The 21368-nt window shown below is 39.9% G+C and overlaps 1 protein-coding gene across 5 annotated transcripts in view; it reads right to left on the bottom strand.

Moving 5' to 3' along the window:
- The window catches only part of gab3 (GRB2 associated binding protein 3), a 142326-nt gene that overhangs the window by 31129 nt on the left and 89829 nt on the right, over positions 1-21368 (bottom strand). For 4 of the 5 annotated variants that reach the window (XR_006313792.1, XM_043704856.1, XM_043704854.1 and 1 more), the window contains exons 3-5: positions 10854-11082; positions 7343-7800; positions 5747-5832 (exon numbers count right to left, since the gene is read on the bottom strand). Coding sequence is in view for 4 of the 5 variants with exons in the window: in XM_043704856.1 (XP_043560791.1) it covers positions 5747-5832; positions 7343-7800; positions 10854-11082 (773 nt within the window). In the remaining variant the exon portion in view is untranslated. The remainder of the gene's footprint in view (positions 1-5746; positions 5833-7342; positions 7801-10853; positions 11083-21368) is intronic. The other variant, XM_043704857.1, reaches the window with a different exon arrangement.

Below are 21368 nucleotides of genomic sequence, written 5' to 3' on the forward strand. Positions count from 1 at the left end.
TTTAATGTAGGTAATAAACAGCCAATCATAAGGTTACCAGAAGAGCAAATTTATTGTCTTTCTTCCCCAAGGAAAAAGTAATAAAGATGTGACATCAAGGCTTTTGTCCAGTCACCCGCATCCACACACACAAATATGTATACATTCACACATGTACAAAGTTAAGAGTATCTAGCATAAAAGATGATAAAAGGATATATGCAGTTTAGAGTCATTTAGGTGTCCTTAAGGCATGAGGTTTTAACCTGACACCAAGGGAGATAGATTGGTTTCTTGGATGTTGTTACAAGTAACATATGTTGAAGTTATTTCTAAAGTTCTCTGATCCTTCTTTCCAGTCAGTGCTATCAACATTTATTCTTGAGAGACAGAGAGAGAGAGCCTGCTCAACCTGTGTTTGATTCTGATCCTCAATCCCAATTCTTGATTTGGCAACAAACGTCTTGAAATTGAAATATGATCCATTTCTGTGTAAGTTGTAGAATCTATTTTATATCAACATGTGTATATTCTCATAATGGTGTAAATCAAAGAGCTGATGATGATGACCTTTCCCCTTACGGCCTGGCTGACTAGTTTCAGAGAACTTGAGTAAAATGTGAGTTTCAGTTCAGACTGTCTTTGGTGAAATCCAAATTGGTTTCATGAGATTTGACGAATGTGTGTTGATCAAATAATCACTGTGCCATGTTTAAATCAGTGTTTTGATTCTTTTTTTTTGAAGTATTCCCATTTGAGTGAGTCCCAGATACTAAATCAGATGATGGAATTGAATCATCAATAGTCCATTTTTAGACCATTAATGACACACTTAGAAGCTTTCACTTCTAACAATTTATGATACATTTTACTAAATGTTCTCTTCCTTTAAGATGGCCCTTCATTCCATTTACTTGATCCAGTTTATGGCCACAGATTAATATCGTTATTTAGGTGAATTTCATGCTCTACCTGGAGACAGCTGGGAGGTGAGTGGGGCCATATAATGGACTGAGAAAGTGCCCTTCAGCTTTCTTATAGCCTCTCATTAGGTTCAGGGTGGGAAGACCAACCTGGAAGTTTCCTGCCCAGAGCCAATTGAGGTCCATTATTGTCTACTCAAAGATCATTATTGAAAGTCTTCAAATGCTACACTGGTAATTAACCTGTGGCAGACAGGGGCTCAGCAGTGTGTGCAAAGTAAACCCTAGCAAGTATACCCATGGTCATGTCTCCTCCTCAGGCATCCTGTGTGCAATGATAAAACCCGCTGGTGGCCAAGGAGAGATTTGCAGCCCTTCAAAAAAAAACTTCAACTGGCTTACAAAGGCCTCTATAACTGAGTCTGATGTTCTTGGCCCAGTCATTCATATCTGGGGAAGTAGCAATCTTCATCCTCAGGCCTCCTGAACTCAGTGGTACTGTTTGTACTGGAGACTGACCATTTTCTGATTGGCAAACACCTTTTCAAGGCAGGACATCTGCTCTATACATGCATAGAAAAAGCAACAGAAAATTGCCACTGGTGGAGTTGGAAACCCTGTCAGCCGGCTGCCACAGTGTCATAGAGTCATAGAAATGTACAGCACAGAAACAGACCCTATAGTCCAACTCTCCCATACTGACTAGATATCCTAAATAAATCTAGTCCATTTGCCAGCATTTGGCCAATATCCCTCTGAACCCTTCCTACTCATATGCCCATCCAGATGCCTTTTAAATGTTCTATTTGTACCAGCCTCCACTACTTCCTCTAACAGCTCCTTCCATACATGCACCACCCTCAGTGTGAAAAGGTTGCCACTTAGGTCCCTTTTAAATCTTTCCCCTCTCACCTTAAACCTATGCCCTCATGATTTGCTCCCACCCTGGGAAAAAGACCTATCCATGCCCCTCATAAGGTAATCCCTCAGCTTCTGTGGTTCCAGGGAAAAATCCCCAGCCAACTCAGCCTCTCTCCATATCTTAAACCCTCCAAACCTAGCAACATCCTTGTAAATCGTTTCTGAAATCGTTCAAGTTTCACAACTTCCTTCCTATAGCAGGGAGACCAGAATTGTATGCAGTATTCCAAAAGTGGCTGACCAATGTCCTGTATAGCCGCAACATGACCTCCCAATTCTTATACTTAATGCACTGATCAATAAAGGCAAGCATACCAGCGCACTTCTTCACTATCCTGTCTGCCTGCAACTCTACTTTCAAGAACTGTGAACCTGTATTCCAAGTCTCTTTGTTCAGAAACACTCCCGAGGATTAAGTGTATAAGTCCTGCCCTGATTTGCCTTTCCAAAATGCAGCACTTCCCATTTATCTAAATTAAACTCCATTTTCCACTCCTCGGCCCATCTGACCAAGGTACCGTTGTACTCAGAGGTAACCTCCTTCACTGTCCACTACACCTCCAGTTTTGGTGTCATCTGCAAATTTACTAACTCTATCTCCTATGCTCACATCCAAATCATTTATATAAATGACAAAAAGTAGCGGATCCAAACTGATCTTTGTAGCACACCACTGGTAACAGGCCTCCAGTCTGAAAAGCAACCCTCCATCACCACCCTCTGTATTCTACCTTCGAGCCAGTTCTGTATCTAAACGGCTAGTTATCCCTTATTCCTCCCTGTGATCTAACATCGCTAACTAGTCTATTATGAGGAACCTTGTCAAACGCCTTTACTGAAGTCTATATAGATTAATAGTATACTATTGTGTATTATCTTCTTGCCTTATTGAGCACTCATTCAATTATCCTTACCCAGCCATTCAATTATTCTCACACTTAAAAAATCCTGAACTTGCCAAATTCCAGACAAACTCTCATTCATAGCCTGCCCAAGGGTTCCTGTGCATGCATGTAGTGCAGTAGCATGAGAGAGTGTGCATGTTTCATTCAAAGTTCCCTTTAAAATCAAGGACTTGGTCATTCAAAAGGCACAATAACTTTGTGGTGGAATGGCATTCAAACCAAAATCCACAGGCCTAAATATGACCATTAGAGGGGAGTCCCATGACACAGAGCCCTATAGCTCTGCAAATATTTTTGTCTCCAAATAATAATACAAATATTGTTTGAATCTATCTTTATCACAGTATGAGCTTCATTTGCAATATGAAAGAAGAAACAGAACGTCAAGAAAATGCAATATTTAGGAAAGGGAAAGGAAGCAGGGCAGCATTGTGAGTAAAAGATAAAATCAATGCAATATTAAGGAAGGATATTGGCTCGGAAAATTATGAAATAGAAAGTGGACAGGTGAAGGTAAGAAACACAAAGGAACAGAAAACATTGGTGGGAATTGTCTGTAGGCCCCCAAACAACAGCAGAGGATTTAAGGGAAGCCATTAAACAGGAGGTTAGAGATATATATATAAGGGTAAACTGTAATCATGGGTGGCTTTCATTTTATGTGGGTTAGAAACACCAACTATCAAGAATACTGTGAAAGAGGATTTTCTGGAATGTTTATGTGAAGACTTTCTCAGATCAAGACATTGAAAAACCAACTAGCAAACAGCCAATCCTAGACTAAACAATGCTTTTTTTAAAGAATTGGTATAGTGTGGAAGCAGACCATTCAGCCCATCAAGCCCATACTGCCCCACTGAAAAGCATCCCACCTACCCTGTCCCTGCATTTCCAATGGATAGCCCACCTAGCCTGCACATCCCTGGACACTATGGGCAATTTAGCATGGCCAATCCACTTAACATGCACATGTTTGGGCTCTGGGATGAAACCAGAGCACCCAGAGGAAACCCAGGCAGACACAAGGAGAATGTGCAAATGCCACTCAGGCAGTCACCCAAGGCTGGAATTGAACCCCAGTCCAAGGTGCTGTGAGGCAACAGTGCTAAGCTCTGAGCCACCATGCCATCCCATTGCATTTTGCAATGAGGAAGGATTAAGAATCGCATTATGCAACATCTGTTGCGGAATAGTGACCATAAAAATAACAGAATTTGACATTAAGATGGAGAGTAAAGAAACTGAGTCCTGAATCTAAATAAAGGAAATTAGGAGGCAATAATTTAGCAATGGATTGGGGAACCTGATGAAAAGGTGGTTAGGCAATGGCTAATATTTAAAAATGTATTCATGAACTACAGCAATTATTCATTCATTCTGGTGAAAAAAATGGACAGGTAGCTCAACCATGGCTTGCAACAGAAATCATAGATAGTAATAAATTGAAAGAGAAAGCATATAAAACTGCCAAACAAGGAAAACATAAAGAAGCTGGCCAGAATTAGGCAAGTTCAAGTTGTGTAACACTGGAAATTATAGAATAATCAGGCAAGCATGACCAAATCAACACTCACCAAAGCAAGAAGGCAATAGATATGCTTATTGCAGATTGCCTGAAAGTGTTTGTGTTACACTGGTAGTGTTCCTACCTCTGGGTCTGAAGGCCCTGATTCAAATCCCACTTGCTCCAGAGGTGTGCCAGAACCACTTACTGAAGATCTGCCCGAGTATATATTAATCAAAACAAGGCTTCTTGAAATTGCCACAACAGGATATTGCCAGTTTTCAAGGCAGTGAATAGCTCCACCATCACAACATTAAATTTTGCTTTTTACTTGTTTGGGTATCTAAGTTTATCTGTTTGCTCTCCTGTGGCAATGACTTAGTGTTATACAAAGCAACCTGCTGTTGTTGCTAATTATATATGGACAGTGTGAAGCATTTGCATGGAACACGTTTGTTTGTAGATGTGCCCACTAGCTCCCTGTTTGACAATGATGTGAGATATTTGAGGTCAGTGTTAGACCATTCCACTGGACGGAAACAGATAGTATCACTTCAAAAAGGTGAGGCATGATTTGCTTATTTTTTCATGGACTACCATTCTTCCCACAGAGTGTTACTTTACTTTAATGCTGTGGATATAAAAGGGCTAGTATGTATATTTAGCTTCAGGATTTTTGCTTTAGGATCATTTCACATTGGAACTAGCATAGCATTGACACATTTGGCACCATTTTAAATGAGTCTCTCCTGATCCTCAATGTTCTCTCCTACTCTCCAGCTCCTCAAGCCTCTTTCCTGCTCCCAATGAACCATCATTTGCTTCCCAAGACCCTTTTCCAATACCTTCTCCCACTTCTGAAATCCTCTCCCCTTCTGTAAACCTTTTGCTTATAGGCTTCTTCCACTTGTTGGTCTCTTCGGCTTGCCAGCTCTCCTGCTGCCAGGTTCCTTCCCTCTCACCTAACCCTCCCAGTTGCAGCTCCTCTCCATCTTTTGCCCACTTTGAAAGGTGGCTAAGAGTCAAAGAGAGGAATTGACAAGAGAAAGAGTCAGGGAGCAGGACAGAATCAGGAAGGGGCAAAAAGCCAGAAAGGCAGAGAGAGCCAGGGAAGCAGAAATAGCAGCACAAAGACAGGGAGCAAAAGACAGTCATCAAGTAGGAGGGCGTCAGCAAGCAGAAGGGTTAGTAAATGAAGCAGTGACTGAAAGTTAAATGGAAATTAGTAGCATGTTTCTTTTATATTCTAAACAGTATTTTATTTTAAACATAATTCATAAATACAGAACAATGGGAATGTACAGTTTTGCAACTGAAACTATAATGTTTTAAAGCTTTATTTTTCCTAATGAAGAAGGTCCCAGAGAATCGAACGACAGCTTTTACATTGGTCATAATGGGATAATCTTAAATTTGTTTCATTTAAAGTTGCTGCAATTACAACATCAGCCAACAATCAGACAATTACTGTACCTATTGCAATACAAAAGATTTTTCATACGCAGAGTACTCACCATATTTAGATTAAGCCCTTCATTTGCAGACATTATGCAATTCCCTTGGAAATCAGTAAATGGCAGTAAATTGCACCCCTCTGTATCTGAAACATAATACTTGGTTATTACATTGAAGAATGCATCACTATATTACAATAAACAAATCAGCAAAGATAAGAAGTGGTCTGTGGATGTGAATTTTACTTCAGAATTTTTAAAATTGATTTTCACATTAATAGTTCTGATCTCCATATTTAAGGAAGGATATGCTTCTAGTAAAGTGTTCACTGGATTGGTCCCTGAGTTGTTTGTCCGGGATGAGAAGTTCAGTAAATTGAGTCTGTACTCTCGTGATTTTAAATGAATACGAGTTGATTTCCTGGAAGTGTACAAGATTCTGAAGGGGCTTGCCAGAATCAAAATTGAAAGGATGCTTCACCTGATTGAGGTGAACATGGGGCATATTCTGAGGGTAAGGGATTGATGATTAAGGACTGAGAGGAATCTCTTCACTCAGAGGAATGTGAATCTTTGGAACTGTCTCTGTCAGAGGGTTGTGGATATTTTGTTATTGATTATATTCAAAGCAGATATTGATTGATTGATCATTTCTCAGGAAATTGAGGGAATGGGAAATTTAGTTTAGTGAAACTGTGGTAAGGTGGGGTAGTATTATTGATTTGAATGTAGCCAGTATAGGCAATGATGAAAAGTCTGACAATACTATGCCTTTAAGAGATTTTCATGCTTTTATTTTAAATGAAAAAAGGTGGAGACAGAGGCAGCATGTGGTCTGCTTGAAGCCAATACAGTAAACAGTTTGTGAGCCCTTGGATTTTTTAAAAAAATTGAACAATAGATGGAGTCTGAATGGGCAGGATCAAGCTCCCACAGAATCAAGATTTTTGGTTTTAGTTTTCAGTAGTTGCTGGGATCCTGAGGCTGGATGTGGAAGCTTTTATTCTGCTCACAGTTACTGCTAAAAGCTGGAATATTCTTCCTGTGTTAGAATTGTATGTGAGACAACTTATTTTACTGAATTTGCCTTTGCCAATGGTAGGTTTATGGGCTGTTACTCTATTGAAACAGTTAATTAGTAGTAGTTAATATACTGCTTTGTTAAGTATTTGATATAATTACAGTCAAACCAATTTTGTCTATTTTTACACTATTGTTAAAATATAATGTGCATTGCTTAAAGTCAAGTAGTTTGATCAACTGAATTGCATCTGGAATGCAACATCTTAAACTTACCTTTAAAATAAGAAAACGTTAAGGTCTAGGTTATCTTCTTCATATACTTTGAGGGGAATTGGTTTAGTCCATAACAAGAGGAGATGGACCAGAAAACCAGCACAGGGTCAAAAATGTCTGAGATTCACTGTCAGATATCACATAAAAAGGCAACAGCAGTTGATGGCATTGCAGAGTTTCTGGCAGTAACTGAAGCATTTGGATAAATGTATTATATGCAGCAAAGATATAAAGCGGGTTTATAAAGCTTCTGAAAACATGGAAATCTTAATGGATAGATATTAATAAATTGAAACAAACTTTATACATTTCGGCAAAATCTTACCAGATATATCCCAATATTTGGATCAGTGACATTACCTTTCCAATTTTTTTTCTCTAGATTTGAGAGAGGGATTCTTTTCGGTACTGGTGCTGGATTTATTGCATAGGCACCGTCCCCATTCTGAATCACTTTGTGAGTCTTTTCACGCTCCGTTAGTTGGTTCGGTTTTGGTGGCCTTGGCGGTGGAGTGTTGGACAAAAGGTGAATCCCTGTTACACCAAATGGCAGTGCATTGTGGTTTTTGTCAAAGTTAAAGATCTGTGAGAATGAATAAACTGATAATGGAGAAGAAGATGCTGATGAAGGTCCGCTCTGATCTTGAGTGGGAAAAATGACCATTTGTGAATCCTGCAGATTTTTATATAAAGGCACATTGCAAGATGTTCGTGTTGGGGTGCCATTCTTAGATTGTGGATTCTCCTGAATTTCATCTGATCCTGTCAACTCAAAGGAATGATCGAGTAATCTATCACATGGCGAACAGCTGTTGCTTCTGCAGAAATAAAATCATCAGATTCAGAAAGACAAAGAAAATACTTGCAGTTATACAGTAGCTTCAAAATCTCTTAGAAACTTCCCTAAACATTTCATCTAGAATAAATTAGGTTGAAAATTTCGTGACTGTTAATATGTAGGCAGCATGTCACAAACAACAATTAGATGAAAGACTTGTTAATCAGCTTGAGAAAGAAGTGCTAGCCAGATCATCAGGAGAATTCTGCTCTTCTTTGAATAGTGCTCTTGGATTTCTAACATCCATCTGAACCATTGAAACAGGCAGAAGAGGCCACAATATAAATTTGATCTGAAGATTGGTGTCTGAATAATGTAGCATTTGCTTCATACTGCACTGAACCATCAGCCTAGATTATGTGCTCAAATCCTGAAGTGAGCATTGAATCCAACATCTTCTGACAAAAGCTTCAGATGTGGTTCAAGTGTCGGCTGGCTGTTGGTAACCGATGATCACTCCTAACACAACACTTCAGCAAATGTCACTTCAAATCACAAGGTAAATTTAAATTAATGCACTGTGATCTCAACACTTCAAAAAATTACACACACCATTTTCCTATTATAGTACCTAGCTGAATGCAATATTAACGCATTACCCACAATAACAGTTCATGCTATCACAGTAAACTAAAAGTGTCCCCTTTCGACATTACAGATTCCTTGATATATTAGAACTGCATCATAAGTAGTGAATCATAATGGGTGTCTATTTATAAGTATCTATTTATTGATGGAAATTTTAATTAAATTTTGATTGGACAATGTAGCAGTGTTAGTTTAAATGGTCACTACACCAACAGTCAGATTTTATTTTTCTAATTTTCTCTCATATTTTCATGAACATGCTATATTCTAAAGTATAACTCCACGTGCCAGTTCAGCTGTTGGTATCACGCAATGTGTCTAGCTTTCATATGTGAGAGTTGGTAGTTTATATGACTTTGGATGCCATCAATACTGAGACTGGAAGGAGGAAGTCTTTTTCTTTGCTTCTCCCAATGTTACGCTTCACTGGGATAGCATGCTGGAAATCAAGCCCACTATTCCTGGCATCATCATAAAACTTAAAGATTTTACAAACATGCTCAAAATTCCCTTGCCTTTTAGGGCCAGGTTGACAGAAAGCACAGCCCAGGTTTCTGCACTCAACAAGAATTACTATTTAATACGACTCAATAGATTCTGGCTATAGGTAAACAATTATGAACCAGTATAAAATCCATGAGAAAACCATCATAAAACTACCCTAAATACAGAAAAAATAATCAGTGTGACAGGCAGAGGGAAATATCGGGCAGGCAGTTCAATGATCCTGGTGCACACAGATGGTCAGGACTTACTGCTCCTCAACCTTCCTTCTCCAGGTACTTTCACTTGCTTGCAGAAGGCATGGAGTGACTGTTTCACAATTTATATAATCTCCTACTTAGTGGTCAAAGGCCACAGATTACAACAACTGATGAGGGGAAATGAACTGGCTTTCTTCAGCCTTGAGGTGTTTTGTTTTACTGCAGAGTAAAGGATAGCTCCTTCCTTTTTCAGAGGTCTGATGGTTTCTCAGGAAACTTTCACACCCAAAGGCTTTTCAGCTACCTGGGAGCCAATCACACAGTTGTTGGCAGCAGAAGGCCTTTGTCATTGACAACTGGTCATCATTCTGCAACAGCTACTTGTTGCTAGCTATATTTTGTTTTGTACACACTCACTGGTTCCAGTTCATCTATAACTAGACTTCCCCCAGTGCCTGGTCAAACTGCAGTTTAAACTACACTTACAATGAGTGTCGATAACTAGCTTTTCAAACAAAAACACTAATCCTTTTCACAATTCTTGATTCTTGAAACAGTCCTGTTCTACTTCAGGCCACAATGAAAAGTACAGAAAACAAAAATGGTCTTTACACTCCCCCAAAACCATTTAAATCAATAATTGCACCCCAGCTAGCTGCATGAGGCAAGTCCGCTCTCTCAAAACAGACCATGAATTGGACCAAGGACTGTATTGCCATACATAGAAAGGAGCACAGCTACACCATAAGCTCTTAAAGTAGTGATTTATTTTTGATTTTCACCCATGTAGAATGAGGCAAGCTAAGTCTTTACATAAGAAGTAATTTTCTGCATTCATTATGTCACCATCACTCCACTTCTGTCAATAATGACAGTTAACCCCATGAAATTACCAAATGCCAGACTGGAAACCTTCCCTCCAATTACTATTTAATCATATGCAGTGCTATCTGACATTTGTTTATTGACTCCCTACACCACACTTGGACTTCAATGATGTGAACGAGCCAAATTTTGCCTTATGTTGCTGAGATTTCTAAATAGAAGTCCATTTCTACTAAAGGTCCCACATTCATCAATTATCGCAATTGTGACATTGAACATGTATGATTAACACTAGGCTCCACTAAGAAAAATCAGACAAGTTTAATTCAGGTGAAGTCAGGCAGCCAATAGCCAGGGTTGCTGTTCCAGTAAGGTAATTGTCAGGTGCTTGGGGGAGGGGCAAGAGAAATCAACATTCTCGCCTCTGATTGCCACCTTGTGGCCACTGTTGGGAAATACATGTGTAAATGAAAACGAACAGGAACAATTTCAGTTACTGTACTCTCAACAGAGAAACTGGCAACTGCAATTCACCCACTGTGCTTGTACACAAAGACAAATCATTTGATCAAGGTATCAGACAGCTCCAAGCCTGTGGAACTGTGCCCAGAAAAGGTCAGTCCTTTCAGAGAGATGGAGAAGAAACTGAAAGAATTTTGCAGGTAGCATTAACTGACAGTCTGTACTCAGCAGTTTAAATAATAAAATGCCATTATTTTGTAGCATTTATGATTTCAATGTGTTAGCCAGTGAGAATTCAACAGGAGATTAGCAAGATTTATATTATTAAAAAACTAAAATGGAAATGATTAGCTCTGTCAAAAGTGGAAACAAGGTAAAATGGTATCAAAGAAGAAGCATTATTGAGCCCCTCTACACAAAAGTTTTAGTTACTGAATTTGTTCAAAAGTTGTACCTGGCAATATCAATTGACTTGGTCTCACATTGAGATAAAATAAGATAATCCAGAGGCACGACAGCAGAGAGTGTGGATTCTGACTCACTCCTCCTGGACTCGGATTCCATTACAGTATCTTGGGCTGTGGGAAATTGATCTCTATTGATCGACTGTGATGTATGAGTTGAAACAGCAGGAGATGGTTGGAGAGATGAGGAGGTAGTAGGAGAAGAGCTCCCAAGGGAATCTGAAAGAGAAATGTTATTACTTCATCCTCTTTTCAACATTCATTGTCGTTCAGAGGTGCATGGGAACATCAGCACCATCCCTCAAAATCCCCTCCAAGTACCACATCATCCTGATTGGACTGATTATCATTGTTCTTTGTCGCTGGGTTAAAATCTTGGACCTTCCTACTCGGCTAAATTGTGGGAGTATGATGGCAGTAATGCCACAGGAAATCTTCTCAAGAAAAGTTAGAGTGGACAATAAATGCCAGCCTTGCCAGTGAACCCACATCTTGAGTTTTTTTCTTTAAAAAACAAGGTTACATTAAGATCATTGTTAAAAGCTAAACATTATGAGGATGAAACTGGTATATTAGCAGCATGAAACAGACTTGTAATGAATCATCATCATGTGATACAATGCACAAGTGTTTATTTTCCATTGACTTGGAAAATGTTGCTTTTTTTTTCATTTCAAACTAAGTAAAAGCAACAGAGAGACAAGAAAATTGTCTCTAAGAAGAGGTTAAATTGTTCCATGAGCTTCAGCCGAAAGAAGATTGGACATGGTGTAAAATCGGCTGCTGGTTTATTGTAAGCTGATTTTACACTGCAGACATTGACTAATTTCACCCTTTAACTTTATTCCAGAGATTAGATTACCTGTGAGCAGGAGACCAATTAATCAGTATCATGTATACCAATATATGGTGCAGTACCAATTGTATCCCTCTGTTTTACCAATATATCATCACTTGTACTTTCGGACCTCGGGTAACTTGACAGAACGAATCACATTAATTACATACAGGAATGATCAAACTATAAGTGATCTAACTTAATCCATTGCTCCTATACCTAGTTTAATGTCTTTTTACTGTAAAATAATTAAAGTGCTATCACGTTTTTAATGTTGTGAAATGAGGCAGAAATCTGTTCGGGTTATTTTGAAACTATTGAACTACAACATTTTTTTATCAGAAGTATGATTTTTTTTATAAAGTATCTGATTTATAGTCTAACACTAATTACTTTTCACAATTTTTGAACTCAAGGTGAAGAAAGTTAGTACTCTGAAATGAAACAATTTCTATTTTCAACCTTGGCTATCAGTATCACGTCTTTGTTACTCATATTATAGAGGTCAGATGCAGGATAAAGTAGTTTTATACAATGGCCCACTTCTGCTAGGAATAGAATGAACAGGTCCATACTAGTTTTGAATGGAACCCAGCAGATAGAAATTACTTTAAACCTGGATCCTGAATTCTTCCCATATGAAAGAATTTTTCCAAAATAACTCACTGAAGCTATGACAGTATAGTTAAATTTCTTATTTATTTTCTACTTATCTTTAAATATTCCCACTGATATGTTGAGTTTGACTTCCTTGTTTCTTAATTCTCAACTTTTTTAACCTCTGTCAATCCTAACAATTTACTGTTATTACAATTCACTCCATCAGGGGGCACCAAAGCTAAGTTGCAAACATTGCCACATTATCAATGATTGCTGTACATTCTCGCTGCAAAGGCAACAGAAGATTGGAAATATTTAAAACTTTTAAAAATTGAAGCTGACATAACCCTTTATTTCCATTTTTATTAAAAGCCCTTTCAGGTGCCCAACAAATTTTGCCTTGTCATCATTCTACTGAATCAATGTATCACTGGAGTGTTCCTCCGCAGAAGGAGGCCATTCGCCCTATTGTGTCTGCAATGGATCTCGAAACAAGCATCATGACCAGTCTTTTCCCCATACACACTGTTTTTGCTGTAGGACCTGTTTCTCTGCTGCATGACTCTATTACTCTTTAAGTAATCATCTCATGCTCTCTTAAATGCCTCTATTGAACCTGCCTCCATGCCAGTTTGAGGTAGTGAATTCCAGACCTGAATTACTTGTTATGCAAGAACGTATTTTCTCACATCCCACTTGCTTCTTTGGCAAATCACTTTTAATCTGTTCTTCGTCCTTTTACATGACTGGGAGCAGTTTCTCCCTATCAGTTGTACACAACCATGTCATGATTTTGAAAACTATCAGATGTCCTCTTAGCTGCCTTCTCTGCAAGAAGAACAGTCCCAACCTCTCCATTTTGTCCTCATAAAAGACATTTCTCATCACTGGAACCATTCCTGTAAGTACTCTTACCAGTGCGTTCACAACATTCCTTTTGGGTGCTGCCCAGAACTGTACACAAAACTTGTGTTGCGTGGGCGGCACGGTGGCACAGTGGTTAGCACTGCTGCCTCACAGCGCCAGAGACCCGGGTTCAATTCTAATCTAATCTAATCTAACGAGTGTGCTATACAAGTTCAGCATCACCTCTTTTTTCTTGTCTTTATTAATAAACTCCAGAACACTGTACCCTTTTGAAACTCCTTTCTGCACCTGTCGTGCCAGCTTCACTGATTGGTGCACATATACACTTAGATCCTTCTGCCTCTACAACCCCTTCAGAATTGTACCCTTCAATTTATATTGTCTGTTAATATTGCTCTCATAAAAATGCATTGCTTCACAGTTCTCTGCATTGAACATCATTTGCCACCCATTCCCCACTCCACTCACTTGTCATTTGGAGTTCTTCACTGTCCTCAAAGTTTACAATGCTTCCAAGTTTTGAATCAACTCCAATTTTGAAACTGTTTCCAGCACATAAAGATCTACATCATTAAGATATACCAGGAAATGTAAGGGTCTCAATACAGATCCCTGGGGAACTCCACCACAAAGTTTCCTCCAGCCCAATGAATATCAATTGACCATTATTGTCTGCTTCCTATCATTCAGCTAATTTTATTCTGTGAAATTTTCTCACAAATTCTGTGTAATGTGCTAAATACCTTTTAGAAGACCACATACACCATACCAACAGCAATGCTTTCATCAAACCTTTCTGCAACTTCTTCAAAAAAAACTCTAGCAAGCAATTTAAAAACAACTTCTCCATTACAATTCAATACTGGCCCTTCACAAACAACCGACCTTCTCCCATGTGGCTACTAATTCTTTAATTGCTGTTTTGGGAAGCCTTTCCACCACCAAAATTAAGCTGGCTAGTCTGGAATTGCTGGGCTTATCCTTACAAATATTTTCGAACATGGGCATGATGTTTGCAATAGTTCAGTCTTCTGGCATTTCCCTGGAATCCAGGGATGACTGAAAGACTCTGGCCAAAGCCCCTGCAATTTTCACTCATGATTCATTCAATATCCTTGGATACATCTCATTTGGTTTTGGTTCTTTGTCAACGTTAACTTACTAATCAACCACATTCATGTGGATCCATACTCGGGATGGCTGATTTCCTTCCCTAAAAAGCATTAGTGAACCAGATAGGTTTTTATGGCAATCAGCAATAGTTACATTGTCATCACTGGGCCAGCATTTATACAGTCAGAAATGTACAGCATGAAAACAGATCCTTTGGTCCAACTCATCCATGTAGACCAGATAGCCCAAATACATCTAGTCCCATTTGCCAGCATTTGGCACATATCCCTCTAAACTCTTCCTATTCATATACCTATCCAGATGCCTGTTAAACATTGTAATTGTATCAGTCTCTACACTTCCTCTGGCAGCTCATTCCATACATCCACCACCTTCTGTGTGAAAAAGTTGCTCCTTAAGTCCCTCTTAAATCGTTCCCCTTTCACCTTAAACCTAAGCCCTCTAGTTTTTGACTCGCCCAACCCAGGGAAGAGACCTTGTCTATTTAGCCTATCCATGCCCCTCATGATTTTATAAACACGTATAAGGTCACCCCTCAGCCTCTAATGCTCCAGGAAAGTATCACCAGTCTATTCAACCTCTCCCTGCAGCTCAAACCCTCCAACCCTGGCAACATCCTTGTAAATCTTTTCTGAAACCGTTCAAGTTTCACAACATCCTTCCTATAGCAAAGAGATCAGAATTGAATGCAGTATTCCAAAAGTGGCCTAGCTAATGTCCTGTACAACATCAACATGGCCTCTCCCAACTCCTATACTCAATGCACTGACCAAGAAAGGCAAACATACCGAACGCCTTCTTCACTATCTTGTCTACCTGGGACTCCACTTTCAAGGAACTATGAACATGCTTTCCAAGGTACCTTTGTTCAGCAATACTCCACAGAACCTTATGGTTAATTCCAGATTTTTATTTAATTCAAATTTCACCATCTACCACAGTGGGATTTGAACCTATATTGCTGTTGCATTGGTCGACTTTCTAGATTACTAGTCCAATGACATCACCATGACAGCAGTGCCTCCCTATAAAGCTACCACCTTGGTAAAGACAAATGGAAAGTATATTTAATACCACATCTACACCCCTGATTCCATGTAGCAATCTCTTTTATGGTCCCTACTCCTCCTTTTACCAGTTTTTTACTATTTATTTGCATATAGAAGACTGTGAAATTCCCCTTTTGTTGGCTTCTAGTCTTTTCTCAACTTCTCTTTACTTCCCTAATCTGCTCATTCACCTTCCCTCTGAACTCTTTCTATTCCTCTTGGTTCTCAATTGTATATTCTGCCTCATAATCATATTTTTACTCCCTTATCTTAATTTCTATCTTCTTTTGTCATCCAAGGAGTTCTAGGTTTGTTTGTCCTACTTTTCCTTTTGAGGTAATGTACCTTGACTCTTCCTGAACCGTATCTACTTTGAAGTTAGTCCATTGCCCAGTTACAGAGGCTTCTGTCAACATCTCATTCTGGTCTACTTGGCCCAGCATCATTCTTTCTTTATTAAAGTCAGGCTCTCCTCCAATTGATTTTTCATACTCTGGATGGGAAATGACAATTGTCAATCATCAACCTGAACAGTATGACCCAAGGATCATTGTCTATTAAATGCTTCTCCACAGACACTTGCTTTGTCATCATTTTTATTTTAAACTGTAGGTGTTGCTGCAATCCAATCAGTGTTGCTCCACCACTGACTGTTTGAATGGTTGTTTCTGTGGGTGGTACTGACCTCAACAGCACCTGTCCTCTCACTTAAATGAAATGTTCTACCATAGCAAAGTACTCAATTCAAATGTCAGCTGCTGATACAAAATGTGTTGAAATATCAGTTCAAATAATGGAAAGAACCATTTAAAGTTTGGAGTAAAATTGAAAAGTCAAAGACAATCCTTTCACTAAAATTGAAGTAAACTAGAACATTATTTGATCATGAAGCTCTTGAATCAGATATTATATATTAGGTACAAGAGACAATGAGATACATTTGCCCTGATTATAAAGTTTGTAAGGACTCTGGTACTAGTGCAGGTCAAGTAAGCCCATCCCAATGACACAGCTCCACCTTACCCCAGTACTGATGTTCATGAGTCACCGAGCCTAAAGGAGGATTAATAAAAAAGTTATTATGTGTTATTGGTACTCTGTAGAAATTGGACTGTATTAACCTTGCACCTTTTCAACAAGTGCAAGGCCTAAAGCACCTCCACAGTGCTCTCTTCTGGATCACTTGTAGCCACACCCTATTGACCCTGATTATGAACCATATCTGAAGTATTTAACCTGGAGGGTGTGACTGCATCCTGAAACAAACTTTCAGGAAATCTTTTCCCTCCCTGATGCATTGTAATCGCTGAAGTCCAGATTCCAGCTCACCAACCCAGAACTGAAGTTTCTCAAACTCCAGACACATACAACACATGTGGTTGTCATGAGTGACACTGGTGTCTACCAGCTCCCAGAAGCTACAGCCACACCATCACCAGCACTGGCATTGCTGGCTTGTTTAACCAAGCAGGATTTCAAGATTTAAAATATCACCAAACAATTATTTGTAGTTATATTTAAATGACTTTTGCTCCTAATTTTCTTAACTTTTTCTGGGTCTCAATTCCACAAGCATCTTTGTTCTTTCGGAACCTCATACAATAAACATTCCTTGTCTCTAGCTTAAAGAATCTTTGAGCACAGAGGGCCTACCAGCTGAGATCTATCCTTGCCCCACATGATGATCACAGAAGCACATTTTAGAGGAGTTACTGGTTATTATTCATAAACTTTGGAAATATGTTTCCCTCTTTAGTCCAATGCACTGAAAACAATTGCAGCAATCTTACTATCAGCTTGGCTGATATCTAACCTTGGATTTCTTGTTAGAACCATAAATGCAATGTTCACTTACATGTAGCTTTTATTAAATGAACCTTTTAGGGAAGCTCATTGTTATTCTCCAGTTATATTACATAATGCTTTGCGATTACTGTTATCTATTTTAGCTGCATCTCCTTAATAATTCACCTTGCTTCAAAACAGACTCAAGGTGTAGAAATGATGATCATGTTAAACTCTTAACATTAGCATTTAGGTGGTGTCAAATTTACCAGCTGTGGGGAATTATGGCCTGGACGAAATGGCCTGACCAAGAAGGGGGAACAACAAAACTAGGATGCCTGACTTGATTGCTACTCAGTTATCCTACAGAGGAGTTGAGAGTGTGGTGCTGGAAAAGCACAGCAGGTCAGGCAGCATCCAAGGATCAGGAGAATCGATGTTTCAGACAAAAGCTCTTCATCAGGAATGAGGCTGTGAACTGAGGGGTTGCTGAAATAAGTGGAAGGGGGGGTGGGGCTGGGGGGAAGGTAGCTGAGAGTACTATATGTGGATGGAGGTGGGAGTAATGGTGACAGGTCAGAGAGGAGGGTGGAGCGGATAGGTGGGAAGGAAGATGGACGGGTAGGACAGTTAACGAGGGTTGGGATAAGCATCTGCAGTCCTCACTTTCGCCTACAGAAATATGTGAATGTGTGTACACTGGGATGAGTCAAGAATAAGATCAACTCAGCTTTACAACTGAATGCTTCTGCTGAAATGAAGAATGGTTGGTACCGTAGGTTGGTACCACCTGTAGATTAATATTGCTTCAAGAGTCGGTGCAGAAGAAGAGAGATTCAGAGAAAACCTCATGTGAGGCAAAGAGTAAAATATCCCAAGGTAAAACAAAACATAGAATTTGACAGTAATGCCCTTCACTAACCTTCCTGCTACTATTTCAGCTGCCATGATTTCCCTGTGGCACAGAGAAACTAAAGGAGACCTGTCAGCTCAAATAATCATACCACCATATGTCAATGTCAGCTCCTCACAATCTTGAAAGCAATGTCAAATATTCATGCATAATTTTTAATTAGAGGTCATGAAATGTTTCAAAAGAACTCTTTAAAAAACATAAAATATATTCTAGTGAACCTGATACATGTGTTACATTTCATAATTAAAGCTTGTGAAATGAGTCTGCAAGCTGGAAAATGTAAATTATCACAGCAGGTTCATTAGAATACAAAGGGCTAAAAAGAAATTCGTTTGTTAACAAAACACGGGATGGTGAGTAATAATAAGACTTACAATTAAGCTGCTATTGACAACTCTTTTTAACAGAAACAGGAGTTATTTTTAACCCCTTTGAAGCATGATTAAGTAAAGGTATTGCCCAGTACAGTGTGAAACAACTTAATCAGGCTGCCACTTATTAAATCCGCAGTTAGTGCTACAGCAAGAGAGCTTATACTTTCATCAACATGACTTTGAAGATGACTTGAGATATCTTACATCAGGTTGCATAAGGGCACTTTTTTTTCATCATTCATGTGCTTGATTTGGATGTGAATACAGGCAAATGACTCCAAAATTAGTGTTGTAGTCAACGGCGACGAAGGTTATTTAATAGTACAATGGGACCTCAATCAAGTAGGCTAATAGGCCAAGGAGTGGCAGGTGGAACCTTGGGATGCAGGTTCATAATTTCTTGTAGGTGAACTTGCATGTAGACAGGGTGATGAAAAAAACATTCGGTATGTTTGCATTGAGTATCAGAGTTGGGAGGTCATGTTGTGGCTGTATAGAACATCAGTTCGGTCACTTTTGGAATACTGGTTCAATTCTGGTCTCCTTTTTATAGGAAAGATGCTGTTAACTTGAAAGTGTTCAGAAAAAAATTAAAAGGATGTTGCCTGGGTTGGAGGGTTTGAGCTATAGGGAGAGGTTGAATAGGCTGGGGCCATTTTCTCTGGAGGATTGGAGACTGCGAGGAGGGTATATAGGGTGAATAGCCAAGGTCTTTTTCCCAGGGTAGGGGAGTCCAAAACTAGAGGGCACAGGTTAAGCCATAGGTTTAAGAGGGGTAAGATTTTAGGGATCTAAGGGGCAAGCCTTTCACACAGAGAGTAGTGTGTGTATGGAATGAGCTATGAGAGGAAGTGGTGGAAGCTGATACAATTACAACATTTAAAAGGTATATGAATGGGAAACTATAACGTGGTATTGTGTGCTTTTTAACTGTGAATGGGAAAGTTTTAGAAGGATATGGGCCAAATGTTGGTAAATGGAACTAGATTAATTTAGAATATTTGGTTGGCACGGACAAGTTGGACTGATTGGTCTGTTCTTGTGCTCTATGTCTCTATGACACTATGATAGGACTAGCCATTAGATGTCTTTGATGTAAGTGTTTGATGCATTGAACAGTTCATCTCTAAGTTTTCACACCCCGTATCACCCATTACTTGAGGTGACAATTAATAACCACATTACACTTCACAAGGCAAAGCAACTCAAAAGTAGGTCAGTAAAAATAATCTCATACACTGGAAAATGATCCCCATAGTATAAAAGTGAGTTTGTGTATGCACAGCACTTTAAAAAGGATGTAGGACAAATTTGCACATGCTTCTGGTTCAATATTGTTTTGAAAGTAAATTCAGAGCTAAAACGAATGAAGTTTTATTAATGCTTTCTTTGGAAGTGTGTGTTACTGCAAAGTCAGCATTTTTTGGCTATATCTAATTGCTGCTGAGCTGAGTGGCTTGCGAGACCATTTAAGAGGCAACTACATTGCTGTGGGTGTGGAGTTATTTGATGGCCAGACTAACAGATTTCCTTTGCTAATGAACCAGACTATTTTTAGAAATGACAATAGCTTCAAGGTCCCAATTACTGAGCCTAGTTTTCAATTCAAATTATTTAGTCAAACTGAAATCATCTGCTACGGTGGTATTTGAATTGATGTTCCCTCAGCATTAGCTTGTGCTTTGGATTACTAGGCCAGTGCCATTATCATCAGGTCCAAATCCTCTGCTAAAGTTAAAGATATCTATACATTAAAATTTAGCAGATGATAAATTAGCTTACTTACAGTATGGAAACAGGCCCTTCGGCCCAACAAGTCCACACCGACCCTCCGAAGAGCAACCCACCCAGACCCATTGCCCTACATTTACCCCTGCACCTAACACTACAGGCAATTTAGCATGGCCAATTCACCTAACCTGCACATTTTTGGACTGTGGGAGGAAACCGGAGCACGCAGAGGAAACCCAAGCAGAAACGGGGAGAATGTGCAAACTCCACACAGACAGCTGCCTGAGGTGGGAATTGAACCCTAGTCCCTGGCGCTGTGAGGCAGCAGTGCTAACCACGGTGCCACCGTGCTGCCCGGTAACGAACAGCTTGAATGAGCTTTGTTACTCACAAGACAGTGAGCTCTGCAGATGCTGGAGATCAAAGTTGAGCATGTGTTGCTGAAAAAGCACAGCATCCAAGGAGCAGGAAAATCGACATTTCAGGCCAGAGCCCTTCATCAGGAATGAGGCTTGAAGCCTCGGGGGGAGTGGAGAAATAAGTGGGAGGTGGGGGGGACTGGAGAGAAGGTAGCTGAGAGTGCAATAGGTGGATGGAGGTGGGGGTAAAGGTGATAGGTCAGAGAGGAGGGTGGGAAGGAAGATTGACAGGTGGGACAGGTCATGAGGGTGGTGCTGAGCTGGAAGGTTAGAACTGAGGTAAGGTTGCTGGAAAAGCACAGCAGCTCAGGCAGCATCCAAGGAGCAAGAAAATCAACATTTCAGACCAGAGCCCTTCATCAGGAATGAGGCTGGGTTCCTCAGAGGTGGAGAGACAAATGGGGGGAGAAGGTAGCTGAGTGTGCAGTAGCTGGATGGAGGTGGAGGTAAAGGTGATAGGTCGGAGAGGAGGGTGGACCGGATAGGTGGGAAGGAAGATTGACAGGTGGGACAAGTCATGAGGGTGGTGCTAAGCTGTAAGGTTGGAACTGGGGTAGGGTGGGGTAAGGAGGGGAAATGAGGAAACTGGTGATGCCCTGGGGTTGAATGGTCCTGAGGCGGAAGATAAGGCTTTCTTCCTCCAGGTGTCGGGTGGTGAGGGAGTGGTGATGGAGGAAGCCCAGGACCTGCATGTCCTCGGCAGAGTGGGAAGGGGAGTTGAAATGTTCGGGCACAGGGTGGTTGGGTTGGTTGTTGCAGGTGACCCGGAGATATTCTCTAAAGTGCTCTGCG

Source organism: Chiloscyllium plagiosum, chromosome 15, assembly GCF_004010195.1.
Source record: "Chiloscyllium plagiosum isolate BGI_BamShark_2017 chromosome 15, ASM401019v2, whole genome shotgun sequence".
NCBI lineage: Eukaryota > Metazoa > Chordata > Chondrichthyes > Orectolobiformes > Hemiscylliidae > Chiloscyllium > Chiloscyllium plagiosum.